We start from the raw sequence: 23,735 nt of genomic DNA, 5'->3' as shown, positions 1-23,735 counted from the left end.
TACAGCGTGCGTCAGTACTTGTATGCTATATTGCCTCTTGAAGCGAGATGTGCTCTGACTCTGCCAGCACATGAATACAAAGTGTAAACCTGGAGACTGATATTGCAGGCTAGGAGCGACGCAAACCTGTTATGGTATTTGTCAGCCTTAATTTTTACTGCGCATTTTGAATCTAGTGGAGAGATTTCCCTGCACTTTCTATACACGCAATATGTCACCAGAACAGATAGTGAAGGATGATCTTCAAAAAGGAAATAGACAGCAATATAGCAATTTTCTATAGAGAGAAAAGCATTCATATGGACGTGTTTTACCATGTTATTGCAATGCACATTATACAATGGGTGTTCTGTTGCAGTGCCATTCATGCAGAATGGCATCCCAATGCACTTTTATAGTAGTTAACACACCTGTGGCACAGTACAGCACAACATACAGACAAAATGTTGCATTTGCATTTCCTTTTATGCATTAAAACAGATTTTGCAGTAAAAATGCAAGATCCACTAACTGTATTAGAGTCCCCCCCATCATTAATAGCAGCATTATAAAAAAAAAGAACAAAAACCAATGAGACTTTACTGGTACAAAAAAACAGATAACATCATATTAATGTATAAAACATATTTACTGAAACACATCTTCCAAATACTTCATACAAAAGCAATATTTGGCTAGTAAGCCCAAAACAATACAACATCATGTATTTGTGGCATCTATGTACTCCAGGGGTTGATGTGTTTCGATTATTAGCTTCTTCAGGGCCCCAAAAACTGGAGGTAAAGAAATCTGATGCCCCAACTGAAAGATGCATATATATATGACATTATACAGGATTTATATAGTGGCAACAGTTTGCGCAGCGCTTTACAAAATGAAGGTGACATTACAATTACAATACAATTTGGTACAAGAGGAAACAGAGGACCCTGCTCGTTAGAGCTTACAATCTAGGAGGAATGTTATATATATATATATGTATATGTGTATATATATATGTATATATATATATATATATATATATATATATATATTATTATAAGCTTGCCTGTAGGTAAACTTATTAAAGAAGAGCTTACTACCACTTTAATTGGCTCTTGTCTAAACCAGCCCTACAATCTGTGTGTGTTGGCATACAGTGTTCATGTATTTTTCAACAACTACTTCAGTATTCAGTAGAGATATATTCTTCAACCAGTAGATGGCAGTGTTTATAAGTTTGTAGCTGCATCTATGATAAGCTCTTTTCTCTATAAAAAAGTTCCTGTTTCCTGTTTGCAGTGGAGCAGCAGATAAACACATGTGGGCTGTGCACTGTCTGTTTTGTAGGGCTACATACAGAATTTATAACAGTACGTAAGCTAGGAACCTTTGATTACAAGCTCTTTGAGAGCAGGTAAAGTAAAAATACCAGTGATAAATACATAAAATAGCAGGAACACCTGCTTCAGCAGCAGCTAAAAGGAATTTCACATTGGGAGACTTCCTCACAGTTATATCTCTTGGACAGGATGTTAGGGGAAATCTCCTCAAGGTAGTACAGAAAGGACAGCAGAAATCGAACAGAGATTCTTACTATTTCATACCGAAAACTGAATTAAAGTATCACTAAAGGCAAACTTTTTCTTTTATTTTGGATAGTGTTATAACCCTGTCAGTGTTTATTTGTAATCTGTGTCCCTTTGGGGAGATTTCCCTTCACTTCCTGTCCCATAGCCAAGACAAGAAGTGAGACAAAATCCCTCCAAAGTGAGGGAACTAGTGTCCCCATTGGAAGATTGCCCTTCTATTACTGTTCTGGTGTCAACCCAAAATTTTCTTTGACCTTTACTCTTGGTTCTAATGGTAAACAGGACAAGAGGGGTCTTCCTAACAGGGGAGCAGATAGCAATAAACCTGACAAGGTTTCTAATCCCTTTCCACTCTATTCAAAATGAATGATTGTGAGAACCAGAGTCTGTCCATGCAGATCACTTAACTGACAGGAGGCATTGTGTGTACAGTATGTGATGTGGATTAGTGGAGGGAAGACTATACAAGGTGTACACGTCGTCATGATATCCAGGGGACAGGAAGTTCCTCGGACAGGCGTGCAATGAGCTCAGCCGAATGCAACTCTTTTCACTCTCCTCCCCCCTGATGACCCGGATGTTTAGTGCTGTGTATACGGTTTCCGCTTCCTACGCCAGACATCATCATGGCGGCTGCGGTAGTGATCGGGTGCCGGGGGGTGTTGTACAGTGTGCGGGCTGTCCGCTGCTCCCTGCTGGCTGTATGGGGGAGAGGAAGCACGGGGCGAGGAGGAGGTGAGGTGACAAATGGCAGGGAGTGTGTGGGCTCTGAATGACCTTCATTGTGCAGCAGTGATCCCCTGACCTCACTGACTGATCATCACAGGCTCTGCTTGGAGGTCAGGCTGTCACTCCTATTAGCATGCATGCTTCAAATATCACCCATTCCCAGTCTCTGACCATCTCTTGTGTCATCCCTGCGGCCCCCGACCGTGGCCCGTGGCGTCCCTGCGGCCCCCGACTGTCTCCCGTGGCGTCCCTGCGGCCCCCGACTGTCTCCCGTGGCGTCCCTGCGGCCCCGGACCGTCGCCCGTGGCGGCCCTGGACCGTCGCCCGTGGCGTCCCTGCAGCCCCGGACCGGCGCCCTTAGCGTTCCAGTGACCCTGGACCGTCACCCGTGGCGTCCCTGCGACCCACTATCATCTATTGTGGCCCCTGACGATCGCTCGTGGTGTGCCTGCGGCCCTCTATCATCTATTGGGGCCCCTGACCGTGGCCCGTGGCGTGCCTGCTGCCCCTGACCGTGGCCCGTGGCGTGCCTGCTGCCCCTGACCGTGGCCCGTGGCGTGCCTGCTGCCCGTGGCCCGTGGCGTGCCTGCTGCCCCTGACCGTGGCCCGTGGCGTGCCTGCTGCCCCTGACCGTGGCCCGTGGCGTGCCTGCTGCCCCTGACCGTGGCCCGTGGCGTGCCTGCTGCCCCTGACCGTGGCCCGTGGCGTGCCTGCTGCCCCTGACCGTGGTGTGCCTGCTGCCCCTGACCGTGGCGTGCCTGCTGCCCCTGACCGTGGCGTGCCTGCTGCCCCTGACCGTGGCGTGCCTGCTGCCCCTGACCGTGGCCCGTGGCGTGCCTGCTGCCCCTGACCGTGGCCCGTGGCGTGCCTGCTGCCCCTGACCGTGGCCCGTGGCGTGCCTGCTGCCCCTGACCGTGGCCCGTGGCGTGCCTGCTGCCCCTGACCGTGGCGTGCCTGCTGCCCCTGACCGTGGCGTGCCTGCTGCCCCTGACCGTGGCGGGCCTGCTGCCCCTGACCGTGGCGGGCCTGCTGCCCCTGACCGTGGCGGGCCTGCTGCCCCTGACCGTGGCGGGCCTGCTGCCCCTGACCTTGGCCCGTGGTGTGCCTTCTGCTCCTGACCATGGCCCGTGGCATGCCTGCGGCCCCCTATCATCTATTGTGGCCCCTGGCCGTCGCCCGTGGCATGCCTGCGGCCCACTATCATCTATTGTGGCCTCTGACCGTCGCCCGTGGCGTGCCTGCGGCCCCTGACAGTCACCCATGGCGTGCCTGCGGCCCCTGGACGTCGCCTGTGGCGTCCCAGCGGCCCCCTATCATCTATTGTGGCATGCCTGCGGCCCCCTATCATCTATTGTGGCCCTTGACCATCGCTCGTAGCGTGCCTGCGGCCCCCTATCATTTATTGTGGCCCCTGACCGTCACCCGTGGCATGCCTGCGGCTCCTTATCATCTATTGTGGCCCTTGACCATCGCTCGTTGCGTGCCTGCAGCCCCCTATCTATTGTGGTGTTTCTGCTGTCTCGGACCGTCTCTTGTGGCCTGTATGCAGTTTGATCATGTTCTGTAGTATTACATTCACTGAATGTTATGTGTTGCCCTTTGGTGATGTCAGCAACAGAGACAGAAATAAAAATGATTCCTTTTAATAGGGAAGAGTACGGCTAGAACCCCTGTCAGATATTCATTGCTGTCTATATCCTTTAACAGATTTTCCATTTCTTCCTGTCTGGTGAAATCATTATTAGCAGGAATGGAAGTAGGGGTAGATCTCTATAACACATTCTTGTGTTGCTTAAAGAGTTTTAATTGTTTCCCTGCTTTATCAAAAAACTAGAAAGAAAAAAACATTTTGGCTCGACCGTTTAAACACATTTTTCTTTTAACCACTTCCTGTCCGGACACTTTTACCCCCTTCCTGTCCAGGCCAATTTTCAGCTTTTAGCGCTATCACACTTTGAATGACAATTGCGCGGTCATGCAACACTGTACCCAAATGAATTTTTTACCATTTTTTTGAGACAGATAAAGCTTTATTTTTGTGGTATTTATTTACCACTGGGATTTGTATTTTTTTTGCTATGTAAATGAAATGTCCAAAAATTTTGAAAAAAAGTGTTTTTTTAATAAAATTTTGCAAATAAATAATATTTCATCATAAATCTTAGCCAAAATTCATTCCGTTCTTTTTAGTAAAAAAACAAATTAGTTTATAAGCAAAAATTATAATTTTTAAACATTTTTTTTTACATTTTTATTTTATTTTTTTATATTATTTTTTATTTATTTATTTTTTTTTTACATACAGTCACCCTAGCAGTACAGTGTCACCATGGTGACACTGTACTACTTGTGGGGGGTGATGAAGATTTTTTTTTTTTACACTGATTGCTTTTACACCCATATAGGATGTAAAAGCAATCATTTCTCTTTCTCTCTGTGTGCATTCTTGCACTCATTGAGAAGTACTGAGTGAGCTGTGATTGGTCACAGCTTGTCACATGGTACAAGGCTTTTGTGAATAGCCTTGTACCATGTGACCTCTGTGATCATTCACAGATTTCATATGTAGTAATCAATGATGTCACAAGTGACATCTTGCTTACTACTTTGCATGTGATCGGGACCTCGTACAGAGGTCCCGTCCGACTATCGGTGTTTCACTGTGTCCGGAGGACACAGCGGGCACCGGATCGCGGTGCTGCGCGCTCCCAGGGAGCGCGCACAAGCAGGGTGCGGGGAGGCCGTTTATAGACGGCCACCCGACCCTGCAGTGCCACCGTCCGGCCGTTTATATACAACGGCCGGACGGGAAGTGGTTAAACTTGCGGTGCAATGAACAGTGTTGTTCTGCCGCCATTCACTTCCTGTTTAAGCCCCCGGCACAGGTGTACATTCTAAAGCAGTGAAGCAGTGAGCTGGCCAAGTCATGTCCCATGTGCCTGTGCTCTGTCACCATCTAGTGTGGTTTTCCATGTGGCTGATGTTACACTTGATAGTCTGACTTCTAACCAATGTAAAGAAGGAGAACCAACAGAAGCTCCACACACTTAAAGCAAGCTATCCCATTCATTGTCCATAACATTTCACCAGGCACTGTCTGTCACAGAGGGTGTGTGTACTGCTGATGGGGTGAACGCCTTACTGTGTGCATTAACAAGCTGAATGTGCTCAAGTATTGTCCATCAGGACAGCTGCTTGTGTATTCTATTGCCCTAACACAAGAAAGAGAAGCTCTGCCTGGCAAGATCAACAGCTTGAAAATTGCAATAAGTGTCTGTGTATAAAATAGTCAATGAGTTTGTTAGTTTTTACTGAGCAGGCTAGATACTGAGCAATGGGGAGCAGAAAAGAACTGTCAAAAGACCTGCATAAGAAGGTAATGGAACTTTATAAAGATGGAAAAGGATATTAAGATACCCAAAGCCTTGTATATGCCAGTCAGTACTACTGTATTCAGCTATTTACTTAAGAAGTGGAAAGTTCATGGATCTTTTGATACCAAGCCCAGGTCAGGTAGACCAAAGATTGCAGTCACAGCTGCCAGAAGAACTGTTCAGTACGCAAAGAAAAACCCACAGGTAACCTTAAGAGAAAAATAGGCTGCCATGGTAAGAGACAATATGGCTGTTCCAAGGCGCACAATATGACAATACGTGAACAAAAATGAGCTGCATTGTTGAGTTGCCACAAAGAAGCCTTTACTGTGCCAATGCCACAAAAATACCTTGATTACAATATGCCTGACAACACCTTGATACGCCTCACAGCTTCTGGCACACTGTAATCTGGAGTGACAAGACCAAATAAGAGCTTTATGGTCACAACCATAAGCGCTATGTTTGGAGAGGGATCTTCAAGGCCTGTAGGGACAAGAATACCATCCCCACTATGAAGCATGGTGGTGGCAATTTAATTCGTATATTAATAATAAATATAATATTAATATATGAATTAAATTACTTACCCTTATTAAATCCCATAATTAGTTGCCGTTTAGAACTAAGGGAAAACATTCATGGTTTGGGAGAATGGCAATTTTTAAGATGGATGTTCTCCCTCGTTTTCTGTATCTATACCAAACACTTCCCATCTCCCTTCCATGGATGTTCTTTTCGTTCCTTGTGATCTAGCTTACTTCGATATATCTGGTCAAATACTTCAATTAGAATTCGGCATGATATTTTGGTAATGAGGAAGATGGAGGGGGAAGCTGGATTACTACATATGGAATTTTATCATATAGCATCTATACTTACCAAGATTCTCGACTGGTTTTATCATGGCCACTCAAAACAGTGGGTATCTATTGAACAACTAATGTCCCCAATTCAATTGAACTCCCTACCATGGATCGAGCCTAGGTTGCGTCCTTCCAACAATATATGGTATATTATTATCGCATGCATATCCACATCGACCTTACTTTACCAGAGACTGGGAGAGAGAACTAGGCCACATAGTAACTGAGATGGAGTGGAAAAGGTCTTTTGGGTTAACATTCAAATCTAGTATTTCAACTATTCAATTCAATAGAAAAATTCTAAAATACTAAAAAGGTGGTACAGCTGTCCAGTGGGAATACAGAAGATAATTTGGACCTATCCTGAAAAATGTTGGTGTTGTAGGGAGGATGTAGGCACAATGACACCTATATGGTGGTCCTGTTCTTGGATCAAACCATTCTAGGAATTAGTGTTCCGGATTTGCTCACATATTAATGTCACATCTTATCAGCTGTCCCCAAAAATAGCATTATCTATATTTCCAGATTCTGAGAGAGCATCAAAAAGAGGACTGTTGTGTTCTCTATTTTTTGCGGCACGTACAGTAATACCAAGACATTGGAATACTCAAGTTCTCCCCTCTATCAAGGAGTGAATAGATCAAATAAATAGAATGAGATTGGAAGAACTGACAGCAACTATACATAAATGTTATCATAAGTATCTTTCGGTTTGGAACCCTTGGGTTGAGTTTATGAACTCTGATAGTTTGAGATCTTTTATAGAATAGATAACAGGTTGATATTTCAAGCTAAATTTTATAAAATGGTGACTAAAGGAGATGCTCTATGAGGTGCATGTGTTTTTGTGAGTGTGGATATTTGTGGAGTGGTGCTTTTTTTGTTTTGTTTTTTTTCCTTTCTGTTTCTTTTTTTTTCTTTCTCTATGAAATATGTATAGTTTAAGTGTGAACTGCAATTGGTATTCTTTTATTTTCTACTGTTTGGAATAGTTTAGAACAGCAATGGGCAAACTACGGCCCGGCGGACCTTTTAATCCGGCCCGCGGAGCTAGGCTCCTCTCACAGTCCGCCCTGAAGACCGGTGTAGCATGAAAACCTGTCCCCCTCGACGTATCTGCGCATGTGCCGGAGATCGCCGATCGGCTGCTAATGCCTGAAACTGGCACATGCGCAGATACGTCGAGGGGGACAGATCCTCATAGGAGACAGATTTTCATGCTACACCGGAACGGCGAGGGAATACGGCGAGAGGAACGTGCGGAGCAAAGGTAAGTGAATTGACACAGGGGGGACTTGGGGACTTAATATGGGGGATGAATTACTATATGGGGGATGAATTACTATATGGGGGATGAATTACTATATAGGGGATGAATTACTATATGGGGGATGAATTACTATATAGGGGATGAATTACTATGGGGGATGAATTACTATATGGGGGATGAATTACTATGTGGGGGATGAATTACTATGGGGGATGAATTACTATGGGGGATGAATTACTATGTGGGGGATGAATTACTATGGAGGATGAATTACTATATGGGGGATGAATTACTATATGGGGGATGAATTACTATATGGGGGATGAATTACTATATGGGGGATGAATTACTATGGGGGATGAATTACTATGCTTACTATGGGGGAATATTACTATACTTACTATGGATGACACATACACATCATTCATCTACTCTTGGTCAGGCCCCGGGTCCACTATATGAACCCATTGCGGCCCTCAAGTCAAAAAGTTTGCCCACCCCTGGTTTAGAAGGTAAATGCAGTAGATCGATTCTGTAAGATACATGAACAAGAGGTGAAAAAAAGTGGTTATAGCTGTATTATTTTGATGATTTTAAAAAATGAAATTTAAAAGAGAATTTTGTTAATATCTGCTTGCTAGACTGTGGAAAATGATAATAAAGATTAATAAAAGATCACTAAAACTGATGTTAGACCACACATAAATTAACTGCCAGGGAGTTTGGTAGACCTACTGTGTCACAAGAGGTGACAGCCAACTAACAGGCAGGACAAATTCTTGAGCAGTGTATGCTTTCAGGCAGATGGTTGGGGTAGTGGAGGGACAAGATGATTCAGTGCCCAGGGTAAAGATACCAAATTGCGCCCCCCTTCCCAGACGTAGAAATAACCTCCGGCATTGGAGTCAGTGCATGCATTAAACACCCCCAGCACTGGAGTCAGTGGATACATTAATAACCCCCAGCACTGGAGTCAGTGGACACATTAATAACCCCCAGCACTGGAGTCAGTGGACACATTAATAACCCCCAGCACTGGTGACAACATATGCAGCTGGAAGGAGGAGAGATAGTAGCAGATTTAGCACGCTAATGATCAGATGAGACACAGACAATTGTATCCTAACCAGCGTTTATGCTCCAGGCAGGTAGAGAGATTGCCATCAATAGCAAAGGTAACAGACAAATGATCAGGATAGGTACAGATAAGTTGACTACAAACACAGTGCAAACAATCACAGGAGTAATCTAGGGCATGAACAGTCGCACAGGACCATTGATCTGGCACAAGCTGGGGGTTAATTTGCTGGAGGCAATTGGACTGTGCGCTTTGCAGGTGCAGTTGCTCCGGAGCTTGGTGAATGAGCAGAAGCTCTGCTGACTTCCATCATCCAATCATCTGCAAGCAAAAATGCTATTTTTTTTTTAAATTTTCCGTGCATGTGGGTTTTCTTGGCAAAGGGAAGCTTTACCTTGTTTGCTGAGCACTGGAGCGGCTGCTCTTGCAGAGTGCACAGTCTGGTTGCCTTTGGTGAATCAGCTCCTGAAGCTGGCAATACATGATACAGGATTTTCATTTCAAGAATATTCATTTGATTTTTCTAATCGTTTAATGTGGTCAAATCGATGTTTGTTTTCAACCTCAGTGACGGGAAAAATCGAAGGGGCAGGAAGGAAAACTTTTCTCGATCAAACAAATTTTCGGCCAGAGTATGTGGTTGTCATTAAGAAATTACATTCATTTTAAACTTGAATGTTAAAAGCAAAAAACAATTTTCGAACAACATTCCTCCATTCCCCGAATGTTCTTGTCCAAAAAGCTACACGTGTATGGCCAGCTTTAGTGTCCAGCAGTCTATTTAAACACTTCGGATTAGGGCAGGTGTGTTTTGCAGAGACCAGAGCTGCAGTGCTGAATAAAGACCAGCAGACAGCAGTTCAGAGCTGATTATTGCACTAAATGTTACTGTTACCAGAATCACATGAATATTCAAAGCCTTGGATTATAATATTTTGGGAGAAATACTTAGAAATACCTAATCAAAATATATGTATATGCTCATGCCAACCAATTAGAATTCCTCATTCAGGCACTTGGCTGCAGCAGGATGATATTTTGCAAATTTGTTATTGCGCTTCTGAAAAGAACAAACTATGTGTGTTGGTATTTCAGACATTTCAGAAATCCTTCATTTATTGTTTTTTGTTGTTTTCTTTTTTTTTAGTTCACTGAAAAATATAATATTTTCAGTTCTTGTCAAAAAGAAAAAAAAAGCATGGTGGTGGCTCACTTATGTTTTGGGGAGGTGTTTGAGCTTTAAAGGCATGGGGAATATTGTGAAGATTGAAGGCAAGATAAATGCAGCATGTTATGAGAAAATACAGACAGGCAATTTGGATTGTGTATTGAAAACTCTTTGACTTTCCAGCATGACACTAACCCTAAGCATAAGGCCACGTTGACCTCCTAGTGGTTACAGCAGAAAAAAGGTGAAAGTTCTGGAGTGGCCGTCACATTCTCCTGACCATAAAGTGGATCATTACTCTGTAAACAAAAATGTAAAAGTTAGCAGTAATAGACTCCTACAAAAAATATGGGCTAAAGCAGTGGTCTCAAAACTGTGGCCCAGGGGCCAAATGCTGCCCTTTACTTGCTTTTATCTGGCCCTTGGGGCACTATTCTACTTACTCAAAAGACACAATATTCTTTCTACTAACGGCAACAATGGGGCACCATTCCTCCCACTGACACCAATGATTGGGAACCATTCCTCCCACTGATACCAATGGCGGGGCACTATTTTTCCCATTGACACCAATGATGGGACACTATTCTTTCCACAGACACCAATGTCCGGCCCCCAAAAGTTTTGATGGACAGTAATCCAGCCCTTTGCTTTCCTTTAGCCCAGGGGTCTCCAAACTTTCTAAACAATTACAAAGTCATGGGATATACCAATTATAGCCCTATTTGGAACAATTATACATACCCTGAACTGATCAAGCTACAGCATACTGCTATATGGCGTAGATATGGGGTGACACATCTTAAACATATCCTTGCACAGGGGCAACTACTCTTTTGCACAACTACAGGCTAGATTTGGTATTCCCTGTAACATGCTTTTTTATTACTTACAACTGCAGCATGCTCCAGAGGTCTTTGGAGACCCAGGAGATGTCACAAACTCCAGTTTTTGGTCTCGCTCTACAAAGGGCTTTATTTCCAATTGCTATGCTGTTGGGGGAATATTTGGAGAATTTACCTAGTACAGCATGCAAGAAATGGGAAGGAGATGTAGGCGACATTCCAGGAGAACAGTGGGAGGAGGCCCTAGAATCTGTACGTTTATGTTCCCTTAATGTCTCGCAACGTATCGTTATACATTCTACTGAGAGTACACCACACTCCACCTAAGCTACAATCCATGGGCATACGTCCAGATCCCTTGTGTACTCGATGTAACAGAGACACAGGGGACTTAATATATTTATTGTGGAATTGCCAAAAAGCTCCATCGCTACTGTTGTCATGGTTAATATTGCACTTCAGGTATCCATCCTGTTGGAGCCCAAATTTTGTCTCCTAGATATCCTAGATGCTGTAGCGCTGGGTAAATATAATAGAGAGGCTGCCTCCAGAGCCTTGTTTCAGGCCCATAGGCTCCTATTATTGCAAGCTCCCCCTACTCCGCAGCAGTGGCTTGAACAGATGGGTACAACATTACGGTATGAAAAATTGATATATCAGCATAGAAGCCCCTCAAAGTATGATTATGTTTGGGGCGGCTGGTTGGCCTCTCCTGGTCTAGCGCCTGTGGTCCTGGTATTAGATTACTGTTTTACAATATTATGATTTCATTATAGGAGGGATCGTGGCTAATGGTTGGAGGAAAACTATAAAAGATTTTTTAGGTTGCTCTTTCCTGATTTGTGCGCTCTGTAACCCCTACGACTAACGGATCTACAGTAGATATGCCTTTTCAATGTCTGTCTTATGGTTCTACTGTACTCTACTCTGGTTATATTAAGCTTGTAAGCTATTATGACTGCTTTCCATGTAACTTTACTACTTGCTTGTACTGTTTGGTGACATCTCAAACATTTTCTTGATTTTAAAAAAAAAAAAAAGTGTTACTAAACCCACAACAGTAAAATCAGTCTGTATATGCAGTAAAGCATGCTTGTTATACTCACTGTGGAACTTAAGGGGGTTAATCCTCTGCATTGTGTAAAAAAAAAAAAAGGCCTTTGATTCTGACTTTTCCGCTCCTCCTCTTGTTCAAATGTCCACGTCTTATCTCCTGATAAGACAGACTGAACCGTAGCCATTCTGCACATGCTCAGCTTAGTGTTGCTAGAGAGGTTAGAGAGAGGTATTGCTAGAGAGGCTTGGGAGGGTGCATGTGATCAGCACAGGGCCAATCGGCACTGTCCAGACAGATGGTCAGGGGCTTTGCATCCTCCTAGAGAAGAAAACTCCTCCTACAAGCTTTAACCAGTGCTCTGGATAGAAGCCGCAAGACTGCTCTAACTGCTGATGAGAAAAGGTATTTAGAAGTTTATATTTAATAAACTAATTGCACTTCCATGTTCTGTGTGTGTAACCCCCCCCCTCCCCCCTTAGAAGAGGACAGGCATGACTCTCCCCCCCTTTCCCCCCACTTACAAGAGGACAGGCATGACAAACCCCCCGCCCCCCCACCCAAACCTCTCTTACAAGAAGACAGGCATGACTCCCTCTCCTACAAGAGGGCAAGAATGACCCTCTCCTCTCCAACAAGAGGACAGATGTGACCCCCCTATAAGTGGACAGGCATGCTGCCCCTTCCCCCACACTAAGAGGACAGATATGACTCCTCTAACTTATTTGAATATATGACCAGACGGAGTTGTGGGTAGCACCTCCCCCAGTGGTCTCTGGTCTCCATCCAGTGTTGGGTAGCACCTCCCCCCAGTGGTCTCTGGTCTCCATCCAGTGTTCCTCTCGGTGACATTTGACAGACTAGGTGGCCCCTATCCCCATGACATCAGCAGCATCTTCGGGACTTCCCCCTCATGCAGTGTCAGCAGTATGTCTGTCCACACTATACCATCACTGGGTCCTTCAGGAAAACTACCACAGCCTGGACACACCAGCCTGGCCCTGCTGCTGCCCGCTGTTCCCAGTATAGCATGAAGATCTGTATCCCCTGCAGCTACTGTTCATCACGATCTTCACTCTGCACCGATGTCCACTCCATTAAGGTGCAAAAAAAAAAAAAAAGAAAAGGAAATCTTGTTGCTTGCCTGTAGCTAAATAAAAAAAAAAAAATACATTTCTGCCCGGCGCATGGAACTGCATGTCCCGGTGCTGGGCAATAGGAATAGCGCATCCCTGCCACCTACAAGAATTCATGGTTTCGTAGACAACTATTAGAAAGGACTTCACACTGTCATTGATGCTAAAGGAGGCAATATACAGTATTAAGAACTAATGGTATGCAAACTTTTGAACAGGGGTCATTTCATTTGCTTACTTGTTTTATGATTGTGCCATTCTGTTATGACCTACAGTTGAATATGAATCCCATAAGAAATAAAAGAAATTGTTTTGCCTGCTGCACTTTTCCTTAAAAAATGTACATACTCTACAGTATATTACCAATTCTCCACGGGTATGCAAACTTTTGAGCACAACTGTATCTGAAACGTTTGCTTGCCCCATAATATCAATCTCTAAATTATTTTTCCATTCCCAGATCAAAGTTTACACTGTGGAAAATCGACCTATTCAGCTCTTCCTGATGACTACAACTGGTATGTAATTTAATTGTACAGGCCATCTAATTATCCTTAAACTGTATATAAACCCTAACAATGAACTTCTCTTTTTTTTTTCCATTTTGGTTTATACTATTTAAAATTGTTTTGTTATATCGGAGTTAAAACAACAAAAAACAAAACATGGTTACACTTACAGGTAACAGTATTTCTGAGAATTATTTCTGAGAATCTTCCAGGAAAGCTACTTGAGCTGTTGGCTCCGCCTTCAACAGTAAACAAACCCAAAAAGAGAATAAAAAGCCCTTCCTGCCCACTCATCCTCAGTTGTTGTAAGGAAAGAACCTCCACCAATGTACACAAGGGAAGTTGTTAGGTAAAAATGCAACAATTTCAAACACCATCACTTTAAACCAAAATATCGGGGTAGGAATATGGACGCTGTCCCGGAAGATTCTCAGAAATACCATTACCAGTAAGTGTAACCATGGTTTAATAGTATCTTTAATCCTTCAGGCCTTTGGCTCCTGCTGCTACCAATTACATTCTGTGATGAGGGAGCAGGGGGTAGGGGCGGAGCTGTGCTGTCTGTGTCGGACACAGATAGCACGGCTCAGGATCGAGCCCCCAAGTGTCCCACAAAAAGGGAGCTACTTCCTCTGGTGGCACGCAGAGAAATGGAGGAGCCAGGACTACTGAAGGGGCACCCAAAAAAGTTTACAATCACTCTTAACTGCCTTTAGTTGCATTTACTTGGTAGATGTTGAGGTGTTGATGAGCCTCACATTGCAGAGGATTCCAAAAAAAAAGAAAAACAGCCTTCAGCCTTTAGGAAATGCATCATAAAGATAAATTCCGTAGAAGTCTTAGATGGTAATGTATTTTCTGACACCTCAGCTGCATATTAGATCTAAGACCATTGTAGGATTTGCAGTTGCTGCTAGTATGCAGCCTATGAATTTTTGTTCACTCAATAGTATCTATAAAGATCATCTTTAACCACTTGTGGACTGCCCGCACACAATGTATTGCAGATGGGCATCCCGCACAGGCAAAGCAACGCACCCGTAGATCACTGCCTGTTTCCGGGTTTCTGGCGTGTGTTCCCGTCTGCCCTCTCCTGCTGTGATTGTACACATTGGGAGCCTGTCAGCAAGTTCCGGCCAATGATTTACGCCCAGGACCTGCTGATCAGCTGTGTACAATCACAGCCCAGATTTCTGTGTTGACAATCAACAGAGAGCTCTGTACTGAGTGAATGATCCCTCTGTTTCTTTGCAGGGATGAAAAACTTAAGTGATCTATCAATAAAAAGCAGCACGTTTTACACACATTACACATAGTTGGGCACAAATTTAACCCTTTGATTTCCCTAGATGTTAACCCCTTTCCAACCAGTGACATTAGTACAGTGACAGTGTATAGCATCACTGATCACTTTATTAATGTTGCTGGTGATGTCAGTGGCAGTTAGTCAATTCCCCACAGCGTCAATTAGTGTCAGATTGCCTGCCACACTATCGCAGTCACATTTTAAGTCACTGCTCACCTCAATTATACAGCACCTCTAGTATACAGCATATACCATAGTTTATAGGCGTTATAACCTTCATGCAAACCAATCAATATACACTTACTGAAATTTTTGTTTATCAAAGACAGGTAGCAAAATACATTTTGGCCAAAATCTTTGAATACTCTTCTTTACATTTTTGTTATTGGATATGTTTTGTAGCAGAAAGTAAGATACTGTTTTTTTTCTTTTTTGTTTTTTTCTTTTTTGTTTTAAATTTCAGTCTTTTTTATTCATATATAAAAACAGAAAAAAAGAGAGCACTATTTGTGTGAAAAAACGATATAAAGTTTGTTTGTGCACAGCGTTGCATGACTGTGCAATTACCAAGTAGCACAGTGCTAAATAGTTAAAAATGGCCTGGTCATGAAGGAGGTAAAAATCCTGTATTAATGTAAATATGATTTTTTTTTTTTTTAGAACTATGTAGCACCCAGCAGCAGAAGCATCACCTAGCAGCAGCACCAGCCATCTTAAATTAGAACTATAGGCAAAACTTTTTTTTTTTATTTGCCATCTGTGTCCCATTGGGAAGGTTTACCTTCACTTTCATGTCCCATAGCCAAAGCAGGAAGTGAGAGGAAATCCCTGCAAATTAAGGGAATTCATTGGGGCTCCCTAGGTCACCAGAACTAGTATCTCCATTGGAAGATTTCCCTTCTGTTGCTTTTCTGAAGACAACCCAAGTTTGTGATTTTTTTTTTTTTTTTTTTACTCACTTTTGATAAGTGTAAACAGAACACATAAAGAGGATGAATTTCTCTAATGACGGCACAGACTGCAATAAAAACTGACAAGTGTTCTAATCCATCTCCACTATCCAAAACTTTAGTTATTCTTTAGCTTAGAAAAGTATCTGACATACTGTTTGAGGGTGGCCAGCCTCTTGTTTGCTCCTGAGATGGACTAAGCTCTATGAACCAAGGGATTTGTAGTGTGCAAAAAGCAGTGCACATGCCTGCAACCAACATGCACTGCGAGATTCGGGATCTCACAGGGGACAGTACAGAAAAACAGAATAAGAGACAGAAAATCATAATATGAAACCATTTCATAAAAATTGGATATGGAGCTATTAAGTGGAGGATGTGCTCAGATTATTTTTTGGGAATAAAGATATTGTTTCGTGTCATTTTAAACATACGCTCAGAGCACTACATTTACTTGTTTCAGATTAAACAGTATTTTCATGTGGATTTTTTTTTTCTGCTGTTTTAGTAAAGTGGAATTGGCCATGACTTCTGATGGGAAAACAATTGTCTGCTACCATCCTTCGGTGGATATTCCATATGAACATACTAGCGTAAGACATGACACTGCTGACACACATCATGACTGTGTTTTTTTTTTTTAATGCTTTTTTATGTTTTGTTTTTGTATATTCTTTTAGGCTTCATGTACACGGCCAGTTGCTAAACTTGAGTTTAGGAGCTTTTGGCATGTTTTTGCAAAAGCTCCTAAACTCAACACCATAAAAGCCTATGGGGTTTATTTACTAAAGCTGGAGAGTCCAAAATCAGACTCCCTTTTGCATAGAAACCAATCAGCTTCTAACCTCAGCTTGTTCAATGAAGCTTTGGCAATGAAACCTGGAAGCTGATTGGTTTCTATGCAGAAGGGAGTCTGATTTTGGACTCTCCAGCTTTAGTAAATAAACCCCTATGTGTCCATGTACACCTAGGTTTTTAGCAGAGTTTTAAGAGCTGCCGCGATTAGGTGAGGTTAAACTTCCCTCAACTGAATGTGAAAGAATGGCGGTCAGGATAGGAACGTTTTGACCGCCGACCACTGGAAAACGAAAACCGCAGCAACTGCTGTACCGCGTTTTTGCCGCAATTTGCGCTTTTCAGTGGCCAATTGTCAGAGTAGGCTCGTGTACATGAAGCTTTAATGTACATAACTTCCTAATTTGTATTAGTAATGAACTTCCATTTCTCCTTAATGTGGTAGAAACAATAGTTTATACACTTCCTCCATGTTTGTGAACTTGTGATGCAGTTTTCTACAAAGAGAATGAAGATTCGTGGGAAGGGGCAGAGTGTAACGTCAGGTCCTGATGTAGAAATGAAATGCCACCTGGCATTTCTGTTTTTCTGAGAAGTGTAGTTCCTCTGTAGCAGTCATGTGCTTTTCTTTACAGTAATCAGCTCTATTTACAGGTGAAACTCAAAAAATTACAATATTGTGCAAAAGTTCATTTATTTCAGTAATGCAACTTAAAAGGTGAAACTAATATATGAGGTAGACTCATTACATGCAAAGCCAGATAGTTCAAGCCGTGATTTGTCATAACTGTGATGATTATGTCTTACAGCTCATGAAAACCCCAAATCCACAATCTCAGAAAATTAGACTATTACATGCAATCAATAAAACAAGGATTGTACATAGAACAATATCTGACCTCTGAAAAGTATAAGCATGCATATGTACTCAGTACTTGGTTTGGGCCCCTTTTGCAGCAATTACTGCCTCAATGTGTCGTGGCATGGAAGCTATCAGCCTCTCTACTGGCACATTTCCCTCCCCTCTAAAACACGCGCACATCACTCCCATACTTAAAAAACCCTCCCTGGATCCCACCGACCTGAACAACCTTAGACCCATCTCCCTGCTGCCATTTACATTCAAACTCCTAGAGCACTTAGTCTATAATTGCCTGAGTTCCCACCTCACCGACAACAACCTCCTTGATCCCCTACAGTCTGGCTTCCGCCCCCTACACTCCACCGAAACTGTCCTACTCAAACTTACCAACGACCTGCTAACCGCCAAAGCTAATGGCCACTATTCAGTGCTACTTCTCGACCTCTCTGCGGCTTTCGACACGGTTGACCACCCCCTCCTCAAAAAACTACACTCTCTTGGCCTCAGAGACTCCGCTCTCTCCTGGCTCTCTTCCTATCTATCACAGCGCTCCTTCAGTGTTACCTATAACGCTGCCACCTCCTCTTCACTCCCCCTCTCAGTTGGAGTCCCTCAAGGTTCTGTCCTCGGGTCCATTCTCTTCACCATCTACATCTCCTCACTTGGCCAATTGATACACTCTCACGGCTTCAACTACCATCTCTATGTCGACGACACGCAAATCTATCTCTCTACCCCTCACCTCACCCCTTCAGTCTCCTCCCGTATCACAAGCCTACTGAGCGACATATCGGATTGGATGTCACTCCACTTCCTCAAACTAAATCTTTCCAAAACAGAGCTCCTAGTTTTCCCCCCAGCCTGCGCCCCCCCCCCTTCCTTGACTTCTCCATCAAGACCAAAACCACCACCATCAGTCCCTCCCCTCAAGCCAGAGTGGTAGGTGTCATCCTAGACTCCAATCTGTCCTTCCAGCCCCAGGTCCATTCACTGACAAACTCATGTAGACTTCACCTCCGCAACATCTCCAAAATACATCTGTTCCTAACCCCGGAAACCACTAAGTAACTCATTCACTCCCTCATTATATCACGCCTTAACTACTGTAACTCCTGCCTCATCGGCTTACCTCACCGCAGGCTATCCCCGCTTCAGTCTATCTTGAATGCTGCGGCCAGACTTATCCAGACTTATGATGCATACTAGCACACTATGACATTACCTTGCAGGAGATTTTTAAATTTTTTGTTCAAGTTGCGATTTACTACCGCTTTAATAATTAATTTTATCAATTAACAAAATGGAAAGTAAATGAACAAATGAGAAATCGAAATCAATATTTGGTGTAACCACCCTTTGCCATCAAAACAGTATCAACTCTTCTAGGAACACTTGCACCGAGTTTTTGAAGGAACTCGGCAGGTAGGTTGTTCCAAACATCTTGGAGAACTAACCACAGATCCTCTGTGGATATAAGCTGTATCAAATCTTTCTGTCTCTTCATGTAATCCCAGACAGACTCCATGATGTTGAGATCATGACTCTGTGGGGGCCAAACCATCACTTCCAGGACTCCTTGTTCTTCTTTATGCGGAGGATGGTTCTTAATGACATTGGCTGTATGTATGGGGTCGTTGTCCTGCTGCAGGATAAATTTGGGGCCAGTCAAATGCCTCCCTGATGGTATGGCATGATAGCTAGGTACGTATCTGCCTGTATCTGACAGCATTGAGGAAACCATTGATCCTGACCAAATCTTCAACTCCATTAGCAGAAATGCAGCCACAAACTTGCAAGGAACCTCTGCCATACTGAACTGTTGCCTGCACACATTCATTGTACCGCTCTCCAGCCCTTTGGGGAACAAACTTCCTCCTGCTACAGCCAAATATTTCAAATTTTGGCTCAGCAGTCCAGAGCACCTGCTGCCATTTTTCCTATGTTTTCAAGGAGCAATGGTTGCTCCTCCCTGAGCAAGCAAGCCTTAGTCTACAGTTGCAGATAGAAATACAGAAATTACCATACCAGGACTTTTAATAGATAACAAACATAGTTTATCCAAAATGCCCTTTCTAACGAAATCCATGTTAAGATTTCACAAACTTCCACTAAAGGTTTTCAGTAGCATAGTCATAATTTTCTTCTTTAACCATTTCATGTCCATACATTTTTTTGAGACAGATAAAACTTTATTTTGGTAGTATTTATTCACCACTGGGATTTTTATTTTTTTTGCTATATAAGTGAAAAAGTCCAAATATTTTTTAAAAAAGTGTTTTTCTTATAATATTTTGCAAATAAATAATCTTTCTTCATAAATCTTGGCCAAAATGTATTCAGTTATCTTTTAGTTAAAAAAAAAAAAAAAACAAATTAGTTTATAACCAAAAATTATAATTTTTCCAAACATTTTTTTTACTCTTTTATTTTATTTTTTTTTTATTGTTTTAACATAGTGACACTGTACTACTTGTGGGGGGTGATGAAGATTTTTTTCTTTTTGCACCGATTGTTTTTAGAGTTTTCATGGATGTAAAAGCAATCATTTCTCCTTCTCTCTGGCTCATTCTTGCAGCCATTGAGAAATACTGTGCGAGCTGTGATTGGTCACAGCTTGTCACATGGTACAAGGCTGCTGTGAATAGCCTTGTGCCATGTGACCTCTGTGATCATTCACAGATTTCCCAAGTAGTAAGCAATAGTGTCAGAAGTGACTTCTTGCTTATTACTCTTCATGTGATCACTGATTGGCCAATCAGTTATCACATGATCGGGACCTCACACAGCTATCGTTGTTCCACTGTGTCCAGAGGACACAGCGAGCACCGGATAGCGGTGCCACACACTCCCAGGGAGCGCGCACAGTCCAAAATGGCAGGCGCCATTTATGAATGTCAACGCACCCCTGCACTGCCACCGTCCGGCCATTTATATACAACAGCCGGACAAGAAGTGGTTAGAGTAGAACTATGTCCTCCCATTTAAGGAAAAAAAAATTACTTGTGTCCATTTATACACACCTACCTCCAATCTGATCTGATCTGCTAAAAAGAAACTGATGGGGATCCCTCCCCCTCTGTCTAGGGGGACCTGATTGGAGTGCAATCCAGTGTAAACAGACCACCCCTAGAGCATAGCGGGCTGTGTCCACACTCCAATACTTGGAGCGGACATGAACCTGTCATCCGCCTGCTCAGCAGGGACTCAACGGACAGATTCCCCCACTGAGCAAAGCAAATCAGCCCAGTGTGTAAGGGCTTACAGTTGCAAGAAAAAGTATGTGAACCCCTTGGGATTACGTGGAGTTTTGCATGAATTGGGCATAAAATGTGCTCTGAACGTCATCTAAGTCACAACAATAGAAGAACATGGTCTGCTGAACATAATACTACACAAACATTCGATGTTGCCATGGTTTAATTGCACATAACATGTAAACATTCACAGTGCAGGGAGGAAAAAGTATGTGAACCTTTGGACTTAATAACTGGTTGACCCTCCTTTGGCAGCAATAACCTCAACCAAACATTTCCTGTAGTTGCAGATCAGACCTGCACAACGATCTGGAGTAATTTTGGACCACTCCTCTTCACAAAACTGTTTCAGTGTAGCAATATTCTTGGGATGTCTGGTGTGAATCGCTCTCTTAAGTTCATGCCACAGCTTTTCAATTGGGTTGAGGTCAGGACTCTGACTGGGCCACCCCAGAAGGTGTATTCTGTGCTGTTGCAGCCATTGTTTTGTTGAATTACTTGTATGCTTTGGGTCATTGTCCTGTTGCATCACCTATCCTCTGCGGAGCTTCAGTTGGCAGACAGATGGTCATATGTTTTCCTGCAAAATGGCTTGATAAACTCTGGAATTCATTTTCCCATCAATGACAACAATCCGTCCAGGCCCTGAGGCAGCAAAGCAGCCCCAAGCCATGATGCTCCCTCCGCCATGTTTTACAGTGGGGATGAGGATTTGATGTTGGTGTGCTGAGCCTTTTTTTCTCCACACATAGTGTTGTGTGTTCTTCCCAAACAACTCAATCTTGGTTTCATCTGTCCACAGTAGATTTTGCCAGTAGTGCTGTGGAACATCCAGGTGCTCTTTTGCAAACTTCAAACGTGCTGCAATATTCTTTTTGGACAGCAATGGCTTCCTCCGTGGTGTCCTCCCATGTACTCCATTCTTGTTTAATGTTTTCCTTATTGTAGATGTGTCAACAAAAATGTTAGCATGTGCCAGAGATTTCTGTAGGTCTTTAGCTGACACTCTGGGATTCTTCTTTACCTCATGCAGCATTCTGCGCTGTGCTCTTGCAGTCATTTTTACAGGACGACCACGCCTAGGGAGAGTAGCAACAGTGCTAAACTTTCTCCATTTGTAGACAGTCTGTCTTACCATGGACACATGAACATCAAGGCTTTTGGAGATACTTTTGTAACCCTTTCCAGCTTAATGCAAGTCAACAATTCTTGATCGTAGGTCTTCTGAGAGCTCTTTTCTGCGAGGCATGTTTCACATCAGACAGTGCTTCTTGAAACCAGTAAACCCAAAACAGGTGTGTGTTTTGTAAGGGCAGGACAGCTGTCAGCAACACATCCAATATCATCACACTGATTGGAGTCCAGGTTGGCTCACTCCTGGCTCCAATTAGCTCTGGGAGAAGTCATTAAGCTAGGGCCTCACATACTTTTTCCTCCCTGCACTGTGAATGTTTACATGTTTTGTGCAATTAAACCATGGCAACATCTAATGTTTGTGTAGTATTATGTTCAGCAGACTGTGTTCTTCTATTGTTGTGACTTAGATGACATTCAGAACACATTTTATGCCCAGTTCATGCAAAACTCCACGTAATCCCAAGGGGTTCACATACTTTTTCTTGCAACTGTAATAATGCAGCTTCCTGTGATGGTGTAGCACTGATATTGCAAAGTTCCTGAATTCAGAGTAGATTTGTCCCTCATATAGGCTGTACCTGTTTGCACTACAGGTATAAGAAAATGCTTCAGGAGGAATGGCTATTAACATTGTCACTGCCGATCAGTAGCATTTATCTTGTCAGCTAGCACTTGGTCATGCCTAGTCCTGCCCATTGCCTTCTGGACTGACAGCATGGCCTCTGTTGCTGATACCCTCCTATAATGAGCTGCAGTTTCTGGGAGGGGGTGTTTAAGACACATATGATGAAAAATTTGGCTTAGTCAGGAAAGATAAGTTTTTTTGTTTATTCTGAGGCTTTTGTTTCACATAGTAACTGGATTTGGGGCTTGTTTAGACTGTCCTACAGGATCCTTTAAATTAACTGCATTTTCTGTGTTGCAAATACACTTTAGTGTAAAATTATTCTTACAAAACTGCATTTTTAGAAACCCTGATCTCACTAAATTTTTACCTGCTGTTTTGTCCAGCCTCTCCCTAGACGAGACCCAATAGAGAACCATGAGGACAATCATGATCAGGTCTTAAAAGCCAGACTGATTGATACAAGTTCGAAACGGGGACCAACTATAGAAGAGCTCAGTAAAATGTTCTATACCACCAAGCACCGATGGTACCCTGTAGGACTGTAAGTTTAAGTTTTCTCTTTTATATGACCAAATTCCAAAAAATGAAAATACTACTATTTCTCACAATTATCTAATATAGTATTTTGATGATCACATGAGCTCTCTTTGTGTAAACTATTTACTGAGATTTTGACTTCACATTGCTCCTGTGACACAGGAATTCTTTCCTACATTGTCCCCTATTTTTGTTTTTGGGTTTTTTTTTCTTGTTTCTTAAGCTAACACATCCAAGATTCCCAAGATTTGTGATAAGTAGTATATGAATGATATTCTAAATATTTGGTTGCTTTTTTGCCTTGCTTTTTGTTTATATGTATGTGCATGAATGTTTTAGCCTTGCTTTTTGTTTAGGCTGTCAGGAAGGATTTTGTTTTCACAGGTACAAAGGTGGAGAATCCCCTTTAAGCCTTACCCTTAGCCCTTACTTTTAAAGTATTCAGTGTTCATTGTGCCATGATTTTTACATTTTCTAAAAAACATTTACTATCTAACTTTCAGATACCATAGAAGACGAATGATCAAAGAACATCCAAGGGACCGATAACTTCCACCTTGAATTTCTTCAGTCTATGTAATATATTATAAATATCTGACAATGCAAGTCATAATGATTGGTAAAATAAAGTTTCACAATTTCCTAAGGCCTTTCTATCCAAAA

At 42.7% G+C, this 23,735-nt stretch overlaps 1 protein-coding gene across 1 annotated transcript; it reads left to right on the top strand.

The window, feature by feature from the left end:
- Positions 1-2,147: 2,147 nt before the first annotated feature.
- MRPL42 (mitochondrial ribosomal protein L42) lies at positions 2,148-23,735 on the top strand. Its single transcript, XM_089652670.1, has 5 exons — positions 2,148-2,306; positions 13,555-13,612; positions 16,368-16,452; positions 22,919-23,076; positions 23,576-23,735. Exons 1-5 carry the CDS (start codon positions 2,198-2,200, stop codon positions 23,619-23,621), a joined length of 456 nt encoding a protein of 151 aa, XP_089508796.1. The 5' UTR covers positions 2,148-2,197; the 3' UTR covers positions 23,622-23,735.

Source organism: Staurois parvus, unplaced genomic scaffold, assembly GCF_062004578.1.
Source record: "Staurois parvus isolate SC_StPar_1 unplaced genomic scaffold, SC_StPar_1.0 ptg000025l, whole genome shotgun sequence".
Lineage (NCBI taxonomy): Eukaryota > Metazoa > Chordata > Amphibia > Anura > Ranidae > Staurois > Staurois parvus.
Note: the sequence above shows the minus strand (reverse complement) of the source record. Positions and strands in the feature narration are given on the sequence as shown.